The sequence below is a fragment of the Felis catus genome, chromosome D2 (genome assembly GCF_018350175.1).
Source record: "Felis catus isolate Fca126 chromosome D2, F.catus_Fca126_mat1.0, whole genome shotgun sequence".
In the NCBI taxonomy this organism is placed as follows: domain Eukaryota; kingdom Metazoa; phylum Chordata; class Mammalia; order Carnivora; family Felidae; genus Felis; species Felis catus.
In genome coordinates, this window is record NC_058378.1 from 55,242,205 (window position 1) to 55,259,310 (window position 17,106).

The 17,106-nt window shown below is 41.4% G+C and overlaps 1 protein-coding gene across 16 annotated transcripts in view; it reads left to right on the plus strand.

Annotated features, from left to right (window-relative positions):
- The window catches only part of CC2D2B (coiled-coil and C2 domain containing 2B), a 95,631-nt gene extending 79,911 nt beyond the window's left edge, over window positions 1–15,720 (plus strand). For 14 of the 16 annotated variants that reach the window (XM_019813601.3, XM_045040484.1, XM_045040485.1 and 11 more), the window contains 6 exons: window positions 1,342–1,455; window positions 3,566–3,700; window positions 4,079–4,201; window positions 8,995–9,053; window positions 10,724–10,901; window positions 13,229–15,720. In XM_019813601.3, coding sequence (XP_019669160.3) covers window positions 1,342–1,455; window positions 3,566–3,700; window positions 4,079–4,201; window positions 8,995–9,053; window positions 10,724–10,901; window positions 13,229–13,417 — 798 coding nt within the window. In that variant the 3' untranslated portion in view covers window positions 13,418–15,720. Of the gene's footprint in view, window positions 1–1,341; window positions 1,456–3,565; window positions 3,701–4,078; window positions 4,202–8,994; window positions 9,054–9,116; window positions 9,183–10,723; window positions 10,902–13,228 lie in introns of those variants that run through there. The other 2 variants (XM_019813608.3, XR_006587189.1) reach the window with 2 other exon arrangements.
- The last annotated feature ends 1,386 nt before the right edge of the window (window positions 15,721–17,106 follow it).

The following is a 17,106-nucleotide window of genomic DNA, read 5'->3' on the forward strand; positions in this document are numbered from 1 at the left end:
AGGACAAGTGTTATTTTCTCCTTCCTAACACACAGTCTGTGGAGAAAAACAAACCTTGGTTCAAATCCCACTTCAACCACTTAAGAGCTTTGGGACCTAAGATAGATCATTTAGCTTCCTTGGACCTCGACTTCCTCATCTGTGTCATACAGAGGTTTTGAAAGGATAACATATATGCAGGCATCTGGAACTCCGTATGTTAGTTACCTGTTCTCACCTGTTCTCTCCTCCTCTTATGAAATCCAGTCAGGGCAACCTCCTTGGCCTGACAATGAAGACCACTCATACTCTGCCCTTCACTCTTCTGTTCACACTTTTCTTTCAGAGGAGCCATGTTACCATCCTCCCTAAACTCCATCCCTCACCACCATGTTCTGCTAGTGTGAACAGATGTGACCATATCAGTTATTAAAACACTGAAGTGCTTTCATACAGAATGGTAAATAGTCACTTCCTGAGATCCCACATCCCCCACCTCCCTGGCCACTACAGCCCTTTAAAGAGGACTGTACTGAACTGGAAGGCACGCGTCCTGTCTAAATGTTGCAGCTGCTATTCAACAACAGACTTGCTGTATGAACATTTGGGCCCGTTTATGTTGTTAGATCTTCTGATTTTTTTCAAGGGAAGCCGGAAATGTAGAGTTTTATATGAGATCTCCCAATTTTAAAAAACATTCCAGGGCCAAACAAAAAACACACCTTTAGAGTAGAACTAGGTCATAGACCACCAGTCTGCCACCTCTGTCGTGCTTTTACTCTCTTGCAACAACTGTTTTACTAGGCACCCTATATTTGACTACACCCAGCCCCAACTGTCCAGCTTTTTTAGTTGAAGATGTTTCAATCATCTTCCTGACTGGGCTTCAACTCCAATCTCTTCCTCTCTGTGACTTGAGAGCACTCTATTGGTACATGACAGTGTATAGCTCCATTGACCAAAGGATCCTTTCCCCTAAAAACTCTATGGGATTTCCTATCACATGAGGTTTTCTTAGAATATCAGTCCATATGTCCCTGTTTGCCCAGGGCAGTTTAATATTTGTCCTTAACAGAAACATTCTAGATTGGATGATAAACTGTTTGGTCACTTGCACAGTATCCACATTAATTGCCCCACAGTAGAGTGACCCCTCTATTCCAAGCTAGTGTTCTCGCCAGTGTTTTCAAAGGCAGAAGGTACCAGACCTTGCAGCTTTGCGGTCAGTCATCCCAGCGACCTGGCAAAAATATGTGTGTTTGAAGCTGGAGGGAGGAGAGGGGCCCAAGTCTGTTGGATGCTTGCATTACTTATCTTTCTCTTCCATTTTCTTCTGGCCTTGTTGCTTTTCTTTTGCCTTAGCGCTGCATCAGTTTGGCTATTGGGAATAAGGAAGAGCATGCCATACTGCTCTGTAATTTCTTTCTGTATTTTGGAAAGAAAGCTTTAGTCGTCCTGGGGACTTCAATGTTGGAAGTAAGTGCTGGTGTTAATATTTACATAGTGTAAACAAAACTAATCAACTTTCAGCTGTAAGTTTAAAAGACCTCAATCCCAATTTTCCTTCTTTTCACAAGCTAATTGGGGAATTTCATGGGCAACCAATGATTTAGTTAAGAGGATAATGTTGGTTCATCCAAATGACCACAGTGTAAAGAAAGGCTTTCCTTTCTTTTCTTTGTAAAACTGTACTAATAGTAGTGCTACTTCATGGGGTTACTAAAATGTTAAGTTACATAGTGACTGTGTGGCACTGAGAATAGCACCTTGGTCCATGGTGAAAACTCAATAGTCACCACTTGGTGGTGGTGGTGGTGGTGGTCTAACAGTTATAGTGATGGCTGTAGGAGTTATTAACCATCACTACCACTATCATCTTTATAATTTTCTAATACTATATTTAAAGATCCTTAAGAAATACTTCTCCTTATTCTTCATTTCTCGCTTTTTAGTCATACAAGAAGTGGGCCTGCAATTTGAATTTACCTACTGACATTTTTACACCTTAATTATATACTCCTGCATTCATACCTCCAGAACACTATCTTCCTTTGGACTGTTTTTATTTCTACCACGAATATCTTGATGAGGGTCAAGATTTCCAGTCTCGTTTTAGGCTTTGTGTTGTGATCACTGATTTCTCTATGTTTCCTTGGCATGGCTTATTATTTCTTTTAGCAGGCTAAAAGCTCGTGGTTAATTTCCCCCACGATCCCCCTGTGTAGGTTTAAGTGCCACTAGATGGCAGTAAACAGTCAACAGTATTTCAACAAATATTTGCATTTATGCCTGTGAGTCAACACCGTGGGTGGTAGGTACTTCGGCTGTGTGTTTCACCTCAGCTCTGTGGTTGAGGCGAAGCCTCCCCCTTCCTGAAAAGAAACCAAGCACAGTGATAAAGAACAAGAGCTTTGGAGAGACCAGGCACAGTGTTAAGAATATGTGTTTGGGGGTCAAAGAGCAGTTGAAAACCCAGCAATGCCATTTACTAACTGTATAGTCTCAGCCTTGTTTACTTACTTTTCTGAACTTCAGTTATCTTCCCCATAAATAGGACTAATGAATGCCGTGTATGGTTACACTACACAAGCCCTTCAACCCCTGACTCTATCTGAAAGATGAGCATAATGATCACCCCTACCTCAAAGAATTTGGAGTGAATGCAAGTGAAAAATTTAGTGTGAATGCTGAGCATGGTGCCTGGTGCACATACTCCCATTAAGTGTTCAATAGTCTTTATTATTACCTGAAATTGTTATTCTTTGCTAATAAAACTTTGCACTTAAAAAGGTATGTTAAGAACAGAATAATAACATAATGACTACTTTTATTCTTCAGATGGTCCCCTGTATACTTTCTCTCTAGCCTCCAATGCCAGATCTTATGCTCAAAATTAACTTAATGACCTTTTAACTTCACTTGGCTTTTTCAGAGCCTTGGGCAAGTGTCCATTTCCTAAATTCAGTCCCCAAGTATATTCCACTCAAAGCAGGGCTGGCCTGTATAGTGCTTTTGTGTGCATTAGACCAAAGTGTCCCTACCTTAAAACACTTCAGGGGCGCCTTGGGTGGCTCAGTTGGATAAGCATCCTTCAGCTTGGGTCATGATCTCGTGGTTCGTGGGTTCAAGCCTCGCATCGGGCTCTGTGCTGACAGCTCAGAGCCTGCTTCAGATTCTGTCTCCCTCTCTCTCTGCCCCTCCCCCGCTCACACTCTGTCAAAAAATGAATAAACATGTTAAGAAAAATTAAGAAAAAAACACTTCAGTGCTAGCTGTTGGGAAATTGTCAAAACATACTGATTTTTCTAGAGCAACATGTTTCATTGCTGTGAGGGTAAACCTTACAGGGCTGCACATGGCAGCACCAGCTCAAAAGTTCTCTCATTTGAATCCTCATGCTAGCCTGGGCCTGAGGAGTTCTAGAGCTTTAGCTTTTTTCCTTTTCAAAAAGACTTTGAAGACTCCCCCCAAAAAGACTTGTAGAACTCAAAGATATCATATACTTACATTACAATTTCCACATACAAAAATGAGTTGAATCAACCACCTGCCAAAAATGACGTTAACCATCTTTTTCCTCACACAGGGGCAAGTAGCTTATGTATTAACTCAAGAAACTGATGAATATTTGCTTTGGAATCCGTTAACTGGGCAATGTCATAAGCAGTTTGACCCATTTTGTCCCTTACAAAGTGTGGACTGTTTGTTTGATGATGGAAATGTAAGTATCTGGGGAAAGAAGTCTTATTTGGAGTTAATATCCTCAAGAGTCAGGCAGTTCTCCTCTACTCCGGCTCTACATTAGAACCATGTGGACTCTGAAGAAAATACAGATGTTCAAGTAGAATCCCTGGGTTATGGAGCCAGGGATTCTTCAATCCCTAAAGTTCCCCAGGTCATTCTGTAGTGCCTCCAAGGTTGAGAACCAGTGATCAATCTAATGTTCACATGCCCTTGGAATCTCTACCTCCTACCTCAGAACCTCCCTGGGCTTCTACCTTCGCTGGGTAGTAGGGCTGTAAACTTTTTCTCCATCCTAACCAGTAGGGGCTTTGTGCTCCCATGTGCCTATACCGATTTTATGTTAATGTTTTAATAGGTCTGGTTTAATATTCAACAAAATAATACACCAATGGCTGTACATTTTGACTATTCAAAAGAAAGTTTCTGGAAACAGTTGCTTCCAAAAGATTTCCAAGGGACAAACGCACAAAGCATACAGGTAAACTAAATTCTTCTCAGGTGTGTCTGTATGAAAGTTACCATCGGTTCTAATCTTTACCAGTTGTGCCAGCTCTCGTTATGTTTATACAGCTGATTGCAGACTGAGTGATTTGGCAATGCTAATAAAATCTAGTTTTCTCTGCCATCCAGCCTGAGTTTGGGCTACTCCTATCATACTCCTCTACTTGCAGAAAAGAAGAATTGAAAGAAGGCATCATCTTCAAAGTGAATGTAGATTTTAAAGGGGAAAAATGTAAATGTTTATTCTAAAACTGAAAATATCATGTCAAGATGGTGTCGTAAGTTTACCTTGACCTAGCCCTCTGCTCCACATCCATGGTAATGATAAAATATAAAGATTGAAAAAGAAAAGGTTTACCTGGGCTCCAAACCATGACAATGATCTCATGGAGGAGAAACAGGACAGAATACTAGCAATGAGTAGGGCTGAATGAAGGACGGCAACAAGGTCTGAAAACGGTTCATGAAATCCAGGGAACCGGGCCAGCCTCACTTTTCGAGGCTAGGGATTGGGATGGGTCCCCCTGCGTCACTACTCTCAAAAGAAGACGGAGAAGAAAAGCTGCAGACCCAGTGCCAGGAGAACCGAGGCAGCGGTGGAAGCACAGACCTGAGGTCAAGAACGACGGAATTACCAGGTGGCTCAGCCAGTGGATCTGTGGTGCACGTGACGTCCCTTTGTGAGGGACCCCAAATTCCACTTCAGTGGCTGTTTCTGGATCAAGGCCCCCGGCATGGCAAGGTGCAGGCAATTACAAAATCCATAAACTAAGAGCTATGAGCCGAGAGGAAGTGAAAGTTAAAAGAAGATAGTGGAAATATATAGTAGAAAAATAGGCAGAAAACAATTCATAGAAGCAGAAACTTGAATGCTCAGTCTCACTCACAATCAGGAAAATACAATTTAAAACGACAAAGCACCTCTTTACATGGTTAAGATTGGCAAAAAAAAAAAAAATTTAAGTGTGATCATACCAAGTGCTGGCAAAGAGGAGAAGTGGTGGGAGGGTAAATTGCCGTAAGTGCTCTGGAAAGCAGTGTGACGAGATCTGATAAAGCTGAAGATGCTCAACCTTTGACCCACCAGTTCATCTTCTCAGCATATATCCTAGAGGAGCATGCACAGGAAGACAGCCGAGTACAACAGTGTTCTTTATAGAATTGCTTGAAATAGGAAAAAAAATGAGAAAAGAATTCATCAACCAGAAAAAGAATACATGAGTTGTGAAGTACTCATAGTATGATTTCTTCTACGTAACAGAAGAAAAAAAAGTATGACCCAACTTACACTAGTTCTCAACTTGACTGTACCTCCATTATATCAGAGTCGCTGAGGGTGGGACATACACACCCATGTTATTTAAAGCTCCCCGGGTGATTCCAATGTGCAACTGAGGTTGAGAGTCATTGATCTAGAGCTATGCATATCAACAGGAATGAATATAAAACAAAGTAATGTCAAGCAAAATGAAAAATATATGAAATGACACGCATAGCACAAAATCACTTCTATGAAGTTTGAAAATGATGTGCTGTTTATGTATATATAGACACATATTGATGGTGTAAAATCATTCCTAGAAATGATACATACCAAATTTAGGTTAAAGGTGACCTTTGGAGAGAGGAAAAAAAGGAATGAGGTCGGGGAGCAACATACAAAGTACTTCAAGTCTGTAATGTTTTACGTCTTTTTAAAAAATCTAAAACAAATATGCAAGAATGCAAAGGTGAGATGTAGCTAAGTGGTAGGTATGATGGGTGGATTTTCATTACCTTGTTCTCTATGCTCATCTATATATTTGAGCCATTTCACAAAATCAGAAGGAATGCATGGAAGTTACAGAGAGGGGATCATACAGTACCAAACTGTACAAAGAATGTCTCTCCCTTTCAACATCTCTTTCCCACTCTCTAAGAAATAAACACTGTTAGTAGTTACTTGTGCATCCTTCTAAACATTCTCCGTGTGATGCAAGCATGCGTATATATGTATACATATTTCCTGTTGTAAAGTCATTTTAAAGAAGGGGAAGTGTAGTTATCTCTCTAGAGCAAACAACATTTTCAGCATCCACAGGCCATGCCTTGCTTTTCCCATCCCAAAGTTGCAACTGATGTATTGCCGCCTCTGGCAGCGAGGTGACATATTTAGAGATGAGGGTTTTTTTGTTTACTGTTAATCATTCTATTAGGGCTTCAGTGAAATGTTGCTTGTGTGCCTGAGCTATGTGAGGCATCAGTACCACAAGGCAAACATGTGTCTCAGTATTGCCAGGACTTGTGTTCTCAAGGAGGAAAGAGAAGGGAGCAGGCAATTGCAGGACAGAGTGGTAAATGCGATCACAGAAGAAATGAGTGTGCTTTTGGGAGCGTGCAGCAGAGGGCCTGAGGGGAAGGACAGCTTCTGGGGCTTCCTGGGTAAAAAGCAGTGACCAGCAGAGTGAGGAAGGTGAGCAGGAGCTGGCCTGGAGGAAGGTCAGAGTAGAGAATAGTCCCAGCAGAGGAGAGGACACAGCAGACATGACGACCAGCAGGTGCAGGCAGGTGTCTGTCGAGGAGCTAAAAGGCCAGCTTGGCTGCGGCCAGGGGGTGAGCAAGACAAGCTCAGGAGTGAGCAGAGTCCTGGTAAGGACATGGGCGCCTGTCCTCAGGACAGTCAGAAGCTAACATCACTAAGGCAAGGGCTGCCGTGATCAAAATTGTAGTTTTTAAAAGCCACTCTGCCCAAGTATGGAAACAAAACCTTTTGTCATGTCGAATCTATAAATATAAAACCCAGTATTGCATTTGACTTGCATCTCTATTCTTTCTTGTGGATTAATGGCCCTCAATCTTCTGTCTTGCAACACACATCCCAAAATAAACCACTATCTGTGGTGAACACTTGTTTTTTGTCACAATTTGAGTGTGTAAGATGAGCATGTGGGTACTCAGAGATGAAGTTAACAGGGAGATCCTCTTGAAGTTTTAAAAGATATGAATTCCCTGAAAGAAAGGGCCTTTGCCAAAGAAAGCAAATGGACTAACACCTCATAAACTTATCGAGTTAACGTTAACCCAGGCCTCTTTTTCAGGCCTGAAGGTGGCCTAACTAATCCACTAGTTACCTGACGGAGGGAGGGGCCGGGGAGGGGAGTGGGGGCCTTGGAGGGTTACACAGTGGTTGGTGGCAGCAATAAAGGCATTCAGTTTACCTGTGCTGTCTGGGACAGCTGGTGGCCCTGCAACATGACATTGGAGTTCATAGTTACCTTTTTCCAGTGTCTCCCCTCTCCTGGAGGAATCTGTTGTGGGGGAACTCCCTGTGCCTGGAACTGTTGTCTAATCTATCCATGGTGGCATCAGAACCCTGGCAGATTGCTGGGCCTTGCCCTGTGAGTTTCTAATTCAGCGGGTACCACATGGGGGCTGAGAATTTGTATCTCTAACAAGTTCCCAGGTGTGAGGTTGCTGGTCCAGGGGCCACACTTCTGGAACCACCGGCTTAGATCATCACCTGACAGACTGAATCTTCTCAATCACTCTTGAAATATTCTAGCCCCTAGAGGTCTGAAAACTGTTGCCCTCTTATTGCACAAGCCTCCTTCCGCCCATCTCCCTATCTCTACAGCTACCTCTATTTCTCAGTTCAGGAATGCTCAAAATAAAAATGCCCAAGCCCAGCCCCTCTGTCTTGTCCATGTGAGCCCTGCAGGGAGGGACATGCACACAAAGACCTGGCTCCTGCCAGCTGGAAGAAAAGGATATTCAACCAAAGAAGGAAGATAACAAACCATGTTAAAAGAGTAGTAGGATGGGGCGCCTGGGTGGCGCAGTCGGTTAAGCGTCCGACTTCAGCTCAGGTCACGATCTCACGGTCCGTGAGTTCGAGCCCCGCGTCGGGCTCTGGGCTGATGGCTCAGAGCCTGGAGCCTGTTTCCGATTCTGTGTCTCCCTCTCTCTCTGCCCCTCCCCCGTTCATGCTCTGTCTCTCTCTGTCCCAAAAATAAATAAACGTTGAAAAAAAATTTAAAAAAAAAAGAGTAGTAGGGCGCCTGATTTGGTTCAGTCGGTCGCGCGTCTGACTCTTGGTTTGGCTCAGGTCATGATCCCAGGGTCATGGGATTGAGTCCTGTGTGGAGCTCTGCACTGAGTGTGGAGCCTGCTTGGGATTCTCTCTCTCTTTCTCTCTCTCTCTGCCTCTGCCCCTCTCTCCTGCTCATGCCCCCTCTCTCTCTCTCTCTTTCAAAAATTTTTTCAAAAAATGAAAGAGTAGTAGTAATAATACCTGATTTTATTGAATGATATGTGCCAGGCTTTGCATATATTACTTTATATCAAAATCTTCACAAGACCCTAGGGAAGTAAGTACTATTATTGTCCCTCTCTTAAAGATGTGGTATCGGAGACTTGGAGAAGTTAAGTGACTTCACCAAGGCCACAGTTAATAAGTGGACGAGACTAGTGCAGGTGCCAAAGATTTTCTGGTATAACCAATAAGCATGTCAAATGTTTGTTTGGATAAATGAATGTGGCCAGCAGACCTGTCTTACCCAGGAAAAATACCTTGTAAATCCACTCCTCATCCCGCGCTCTGGTGAAGTAATACTAAAATCAAAGGAAACACTGTGATCTGTGTTTTACCTTTGTGCTTCTGTGGTGGAGTGCTTTTGCCACATGAAAGTGGTTTGGGTTCCCCTCATTATAATTAGCACTCCAGGGGTGACTGTGATGTCAAAGTGGTCTCCCTAGAATCTTTTATAACTTTCAGTTGTCTATGTGTTTCAGCCTGAGGAAATAATTTATTGTGAGACTAATAAAAGCATGATAGAAGATCTAAAGAACAGGTATGACCTTTATTTATATATTACAATTACTACGTTTTCTCCCTAATCTCTTGCTCCTTTCAGTTCTCCAACCCAGGCTCTCAAAATACCTATTAGATTCAGCAATAGAAGCAAGAGATGGAGGTTATGGTAAGTGTCTTCCACTGAGTCTTTGACTTTTGGTCCGTGCATCAAAAAGCAGTCCCTCTGCCATTCCAGGACACTCCTTACAAAGGACCATCTAAGTTAAAAAGTGGTTGCCTCTGGAAAATATTGTAGGGCTACTGCTGGGAAGTTCTCAACACAGACATCTGTTGAAGTTATGGTAACAATAATGCAGTAACTAATACTTCTTGAAAGGAAATGAAGGTAAATGGCCCACCACTTGGAGTATGGAAAAAACATCCAAGTTGGGTGGTAGAAACATCAATATTGTCCCTCATTGGCACTCCCCACTTCCCCAAACACACACACACACACACACACACACACACACACACACACACCCCAAGGAATTGTTCAGTCAAGCTGAACAAGTTTGTCAAAGTCACAAACTTTACAGCAGGGCTTGCTTCTACTCCAAATGTGTCAGAAGCTTCTAGATCTTATTGTCTCCAGTGACTCATGCTGACATAGCAGGCTGCCATATAAGCCCCTACCAACTAATCAAAACAAAACATAACAAATAATATTGCCACTCCCTTCTGTCACTAGTACACAACTCCCACCCCTTATTTCCTTCCTTCTTCCCCAGTTCTTAACAAAAAAAGGAAGCAATGCAGTAGAGAAATGATTCCAACTTCTGGTTTTCATCAGAATCACTTCTAGAACTATTTTAAAAAATAGATGCCAGGATCCCAGACCAGACCTGTTGAATCAATACCTGAAGGTGAAATATGTTGATAAAGCCCTACCAGTAGTTCTGATGCTTAGCCGCTTCTGGGACTCTGCAAACTCCAAAACTACTCAGTCACACTACAGACTCAGCCAGGAGGAAATGCCCAGTGGCTTTTTGTTTTTAAGCACACAGTGATTCTGTGTAAAGATGAGGCTTCTCAAGGGGGCCCCGTCAACCAACGTACACTGTCCCTGGAATAATCTACCAGCAGGCACTGTTGTAGGGGCTGAATACAAAGGCACAAATCTCTGCCTTTATAGAGTGTACATTCTAGCGGGGGAAACTGATCATCATACTTACCAGTCTGTGCCTCATTTCCTTCCAACCATGCTTGCTGTATTAACTAATCTAATAAATCCATCCCTGCTGACATCACCCAGACCAGATATCTGAACTTTCATAAATGCAGTTTCTTGGAAACACAATATTTTATGACAGAGGAGGGCCCTGGAGAATGGGGATGTCAGTCCAGTGATCAGACAGTAGACGTTGTCACATCACCCCCAGTAGGCAGCTGTCTACACACAGGTAACCAGAAAAGAGATGTGCCTTTGAGATCCAACTGTTGGCTCTCCTGGGAAGCTTCTTGCTTTCCCAAGCCAAGCAAGTGCCTGCTCCTCCCCAACTTGATTAATGTGAATGATGGTAGATATCCTTAGCCATGAAGGTCTGGTTCATCCTAAATAAAATTAAAAAAAATATTCTTGCACTTGAGTAAAGTGACAACACTCTTATCACGTTTATTACATGAATTGTAATTTGTCATAAAATAACCTTTGCATTTTTACTTTAGGATTGAGAGGACTCTGAAATGTAAAATGATGGAATGGCGACCTAAACAGCCAACACGCTGGAATCGACAATGTACTTATATTTTGCAAAAAATCCTTCCTAAGCTAGAACTTGGCACTGGAAGCTTTGTTTTGTCTGAAGAAGAGGGTGAATTTGAAAGGCTACTCCAATTTTATTGGGTATGTGTATGATTTAGTGCATTAATGACATTTGTTGTATCTATGTTGTTAATTGCTAGGGAATAGTAATCTTCAATATCCCTGAAATGCTTTTTTATCTTGATCCTAGACAACAGATGATAAGGCATTAAAATACATTTATTTGTAGACTAAGCAATTTCAAATAGACTGAACAACTATTACCATGACCACACTGCATGACATTTTCTTGATATGTTTTATGTTATATAGCCACAAAGTTTGGAAAAAGAGATGAACAAAAGAAAGTCACCTGTAAATAAGAAATTGAAAAATGATCTCTGGATGGTAGTAATAGACTAGATCCTCTGTCCTTGGTTCTGGGCAAGAGGACTCCAGGCAAGCTTTGATACCTTTCACATGCAAAATACTCCCAAATTTCTGTATCCAGCCTGGTCTTCTTTCCTGACCTCCTTTCTTATATATTTGCCAACACATTTGTCATCATCTTGGTTGGTTAAAAGGTATCTCAAACTCAACAAGTTTATAAACAGACATGGTGGGCATTTGGTATATTGTTTTTCTCCTACCTACCACCAGCTCTTGACATCCTGTCACTGACTCTTCCCTGTGAATTGATCCAATGAGTTTTTGAAAGCCCCAGCCTCCCAAGAGTGAGATTCTTTCCCCCTACCATCTCGTAGACTAGACATTTTCTAGGGAAACCCTCTGAGAGAAGAAGAGAAGGAATCTGTCTGGAGTTAAGTACTTAAGCTGTCAAAGAGGGATCTGTGGGTGCTATTTATTCATGAATAGGGAGGAAGTTGCTTTTATTTGCATTAAAAAAACAGAATTAGTGGTAAACAGATAAGCAAAGCAATATAAACCAAGGTTAATATAAGCCAAGGTTTAAAACATGTACTTTCTTTGTAAAATTATCTACTTAGTAACACATAATCATAACCCTGAGCTTAATCTTGTGGTTTGGATTCAAACCCCGGTTCAACCATTTATCACTAGTTTTGACCAAGTTACCTAACTCCTTTATACTTTCCACCCCACTGGGCAAGATAAACAGGGATAAAAATAGTTAATCTGGTTTGTGGTTCTGGTGAGGATTAAATGAGCTGCTACTTACCACAGCACCCAGCACTTAGCAAGTGTTCAGCAGATGTTTATTATTATTTGTATTACATGTGACAGGCCTTGTGTTAGGCACTGGGGTTATGACAGTAAACAAGACAGATACAATCTTGTGCATTCACAGAAACTACAGGCTAATGAGACAGACCAGAAAACATGTAATTGCAGTCTAGTTTACGAAGTAAGTTAGGGAAGGACAGCATCCTATTGCAACCACATGGGAAGAACACATGAACAGATTTAAGGATCAAGAAAAGCCTCCTGAAGTAAGCAATCTAAGGCTTGAAAGAGGTTTCTGATTGTTATCTGCATCTTATTAAATAGATAATTTTACATAGGACCATATGGTCCTTTACATTAAAGGACCATAATCCTTTAATCCTGTCACACGGTTGTCACTTAATAAATATAAATTGAATCAGTGTTAAATAAATTCTTCCATAATGCTCACTTAAATACCTCATTTGTAGGACCAAATTTGGCAGTTTGCTATTCTAGAAAGGGTGCACGTATTTGGAGTGTTAAGTGTGAGGGCTGTGGTATCTGGCTTTGTTCCTCTCTCTCTGGAAAGTGGGAATTATAGTAGAACCTAACTCATAAGGTTATTTGAGGATTAAATATGTATGTGAAGCATTTAGTACTGTTCCTGGAACACAGTTGATGAAGTTTTGGGGGTGATAGTGGGGTCTGTGGGGTCCAGAGGCAACGGCCAAGAAAGAATTATTGAAGATGTCTTTGGTGCAAAAAGGTTATTTTTTAAAGCATGGGGACAGGACCGGTGGGCAGAAAGAGCTGCCCCAGGAGCAGGAGGAGAGACTGGTTATATACTCTGGAGTGGGGGAGGTAGAGTCCAGGGGAAGTTTCCAGTGAGATTTTCATATGCTAAAGAAGACTCACGAGATACTGGAGGCCTAGCTATTGTCAAGCTAAGGTTGTTTTTCCCTCTAGCAAAGCATTAACATTAAGATAGCAGGGAGTTCCTGGAGAAACATTTTACTCCGCCAGCCTCAAGTGTTTGTCAGTGGGCTGCAGGTTATAAGGAAATTTAATTCTATCTACCATTTTCTTCTGCCTTTGTTTCCCACATCAATTGTAAGCACCTAGAAAATAACATTACGTCGTGACTACCATTTTTTGAGGCTTCTGTAATATTTTTGCATACAATAATTCCTGACTGCCTACATGCCTGTAGCATGGGTTTACATGTTATTCTGTCTTTTGTCTAGGTCACAGGATTTCCTATCCAGATGCCATACACTGATGTGCAGTCAATTATTGACGCTGTGTATCAAACTGGAATTCACTCTTCTGAATTTCCCCAGACAGAATTTGCTCTAGCTGTATACATTCACCCATACCCAAACAACATATTATCTGTGTGGGTCTATTTGGCTTCCTTAGCTCGACATGAGTGAAAAGGAAGAAGGAAAAAGGAAAAAAAAAATATATAGGCTATGGGCCCCTCGCCCAAAGCAATCAAGACTTTTCCGGTACTTTAGATTTTGCTACTTATCCTCAAATCCAGCCAAATGTGAGCCTGATTGTTGGTTCTCTTATAGAGTTAGGCACCATGGAGACCCACTCCCTGAACCTTTGAGAATGAGTCTAGATGACCTCCCGACCTCTTCAAGGAAAACACCAGTCAGTCTGGTGGCCTTTGGTCACTGTCTACAGTGGGTCTTATCATGGGAAAGAAGTAATTCTGGCCCCTACCTTTTAAGCCAGAATTACTCAAATCGTAGGCCTCACACCAGCTCAACTGAATCACCTGGAGAGCATTGTTGAAAATGCAAATTCCCACATCCCCCTAAGACCTACTGAATGGGAACCTTTGGGAGTGGAGCTCCAGAACCCACATGATTTTAAACAAGCTCCCTAGATCATTCTGATGACCTGTTAAGAGTGAAAACCCTGCCTTATAGAATGTTGTCATTACCAAAGTGAGGCTGGTACTTTTGATGCGGGTTCTGATGCAATTCCAGGTAGAAGATATTCAAGTACAAACTCCAGGTCATTGCCTCTCCAAAGATTATTTCACTGGTTAAGAGTAAAAGAAAAATCTGCCAGGTGGGGCTGAGGGCTGAGGTCAGCTTCTGGGGCCTCCTAAAAGTTTTCACTTGGCATGCTACTGACTTGAAGTTCTTTCAGCTCCTAGCATTTGGAAGGGCTTCCCAAGAAACTCTGTCTAACATGCTTTCCCGATCCTGTGAGAAAGGGAGAAAATGGTCTCACCAAATCTCAGCGCTCCTTTTCTCCTTAGTGAGGAGCCCGCCATTCTGCCTCTGGCACTTTTCTGCTGCTTTCCTTTCCCAGTGACTCCAAGGAGGCCTGTCTAGATCCTAAGGAGCCTTGAGAGAGAGTCGGCAGGGATCTAAGTCAGAAGCGCTGTATTTTCTTCTATTTGGTTGTTCTGTGCTTCACTGAGAAAAGTATTTATACAGTTTACTTAAATGTTGCATAATTACTTACTCTAAGAAAAAGCCAAAGGTACAGATTTCCAAAGGTTGATGAAAGCTTTTTTTGTATGAGGTAAAAACGGGAGAAAGAAAATTCACCTCTCCCACAAGCTGGAGTTTCTTGGGTCACTCTCACAAGCAGAGAGCCCCCCAAATACATCCCCAGGGAATCCTCAATCTGAATTCTGTCCTGCAATGCACCTGCATGGGCTGGTGCCAGAGAAGACTTCATTTATGTGCAGTGATGTTAGTCTTGGACGAAACTTGTGACTACCTAAGTAAAATAGTAGAGATGTGGGTGAAGAGAACGCTTTTTCTCCAAGGTTAAAACCTAAGTGTGTGTATCCCCTAGCTGATCAGAATTTTTTTTCTTATTTGAATGTTCTATGAAGTTTTGTTATTAGCAAGTCAACCATATTGATTGGGGTAGCAGTAAACGATGTCTGTGGAAAGACAATGTTGACAAAAAAATACTGAACTCACGCAGTTCATTTCTGTGGTACCTTCAATATTTACATAACTATTTTGTTAGTCATTTATGGTTTTCAAATTGATAGGTCACTTAAGAGTTAGGTAGAAAGTGTTCATAGGCAAGCATAGAGAACCCTTCTGTATCATATGTGTTTTTTTTGCAGGTGTATGGATTTCTCAACTAAAATTTTTTCCCTAAAATTTTGAAACTGTGTAATGAACCATTTTTTCATTTGTCTATTTTAAAAATATGTGATTTTATTTTTAAATTTTTATTTTAATTCCAGTTAGTTAACATACAGTACTTTATTATTAGTTTCAGATGTACAATATAGTGATTCAACCCTTCCATATATCACCTGTTGCTCATCATGTCAAGTGCAGTCCTTAATCCCTATCACCTATTTAACCCGTTCCCGCACCCACCTCCCGTCTGCTAACCATCAGTTTGTTCACTATAGTTAAGAACCTGTTTCTTGGTTCATCTCTCTCTCTCTCTCTCTCTCCGCATTGCTCATTTGTTTTGTTTCTTCAATTCCACATATGAGTGAAATCATATGATATTTGTCTTTGTCTGACGGGCCTATTCCACTTGGCAATATACTGTCTAGCTCCATCCGTGTAGTTGCAAAGGGCAAGATTTCATTCTTTTTTTATGGCTGAATAATAAATATTCCATTGCATATATATACCATATCTTCTTTATCCATTCATCAATCAATGGAAACTTGAGCTGCTCTCGTATCATGCCCATTATAAGTAATGCTGCTATAAACATCAGGGTGCATGTATCCCTTTGAATTTGTATTTTTGTATTCTTTGGGTAAATACCCAATAGTGTGGTTGCTGGATTGTAGGGTAGTTTTTTGTTTTTAAATATTTATTTATTTTTGAGAGGGTGGGAGCAGAGAGGGAGACACAGAATCTGAAGCAGGCTCCAGGCTCTGAGCTGTCAGCCCAGACCCCAACGAGGGACTCAAAACCACAAACTGCAAAATCATGACCTGACCCAAAGTTGGAGGTTTAACCAACTGAGCCACCCAGGCTCCCTGGGTAGTTCTATTTTTAACTTAAAAATACATCATTTTATTTTTTTATATTAAAAAAAATTTTTTAATGTTTATTTTTGAGAGAGAGAAAGAGACAGTGTGAGTGGAGGAGGGGCAGGGAGAGAGGAAGACACAGAATCTGAAGCAGGCTCCAGGCTCTGAGCTGTCAGCACAGAGCCCAATGAGGGGCTCGAACTCACAAACTGCAAGATCATGACTTGAGCGGAAGTCGGACACTTAACCAACTGAGCCACCCAGGTGCCCCTCATCTTTTTATTTTTAATGTACCTGTATAATTATATTTGGAGTGAGTTTTTTATAGATAGCATACAGTGGTTTATTTTTTAAATACCTTCTGACAGTCTCTTTTTTTAATTGGCATAGACCATTACATTTAATGTCATTGTTTATGTTTGGATTTAGATCTACCATTTTTCCTTTCTGTTTTTGTTCCACTGTTTTTCTTTTCTACTTTAGTAGGTTATTTGAACATTTCTTAGTATTGTATTTTAATGTATATGTTAATTTTTTTGCTGTATATTTTTTATTATTTATTTTTTTTTTCAACGTTTATTTATTTTTGGGACAGAGAGAGACAGAGCATGAACGGGCGAGGGGCAGAGAGAGAGGGAGACACAGAATCGGAAACAGGCTCCAGGCTCTGAGCCATCAGCCCAGAGCCTGACGCGGGGCTCGAACTCACGGGCCGCGAGATCGTGACCTGGCTGAAGTCGGACGCTTAACCGACTGCGCCACCCAGGCGCCCCGCTGTATATTTTTTAAAGAGTTCTCTGGGGATTGTACTATACATACTTAACTTTGCACAGTCTACTTAAAAATCTGCTTCTACATTTTACTACTTTAAGTGCATTGTAGAATTATCACCACCATATAGATTTCTTTACACTTCCTCCTTTATATATATGCCTATATACACACACATATATATAAAATGAGATTTATATATTATGTGTATAGTTTTCATATATTTGTGTATTTATTTATATATTTTACATTTTATTTATTTTTGAAAGAGAGAGAAAGAGAGAGAGAGCGCATGCGCACAAGTGGGGGAGAGGCAGAGAGAGGGAGACACAGAATCCGAGGCACACTCCAGGCCGAGCTGTC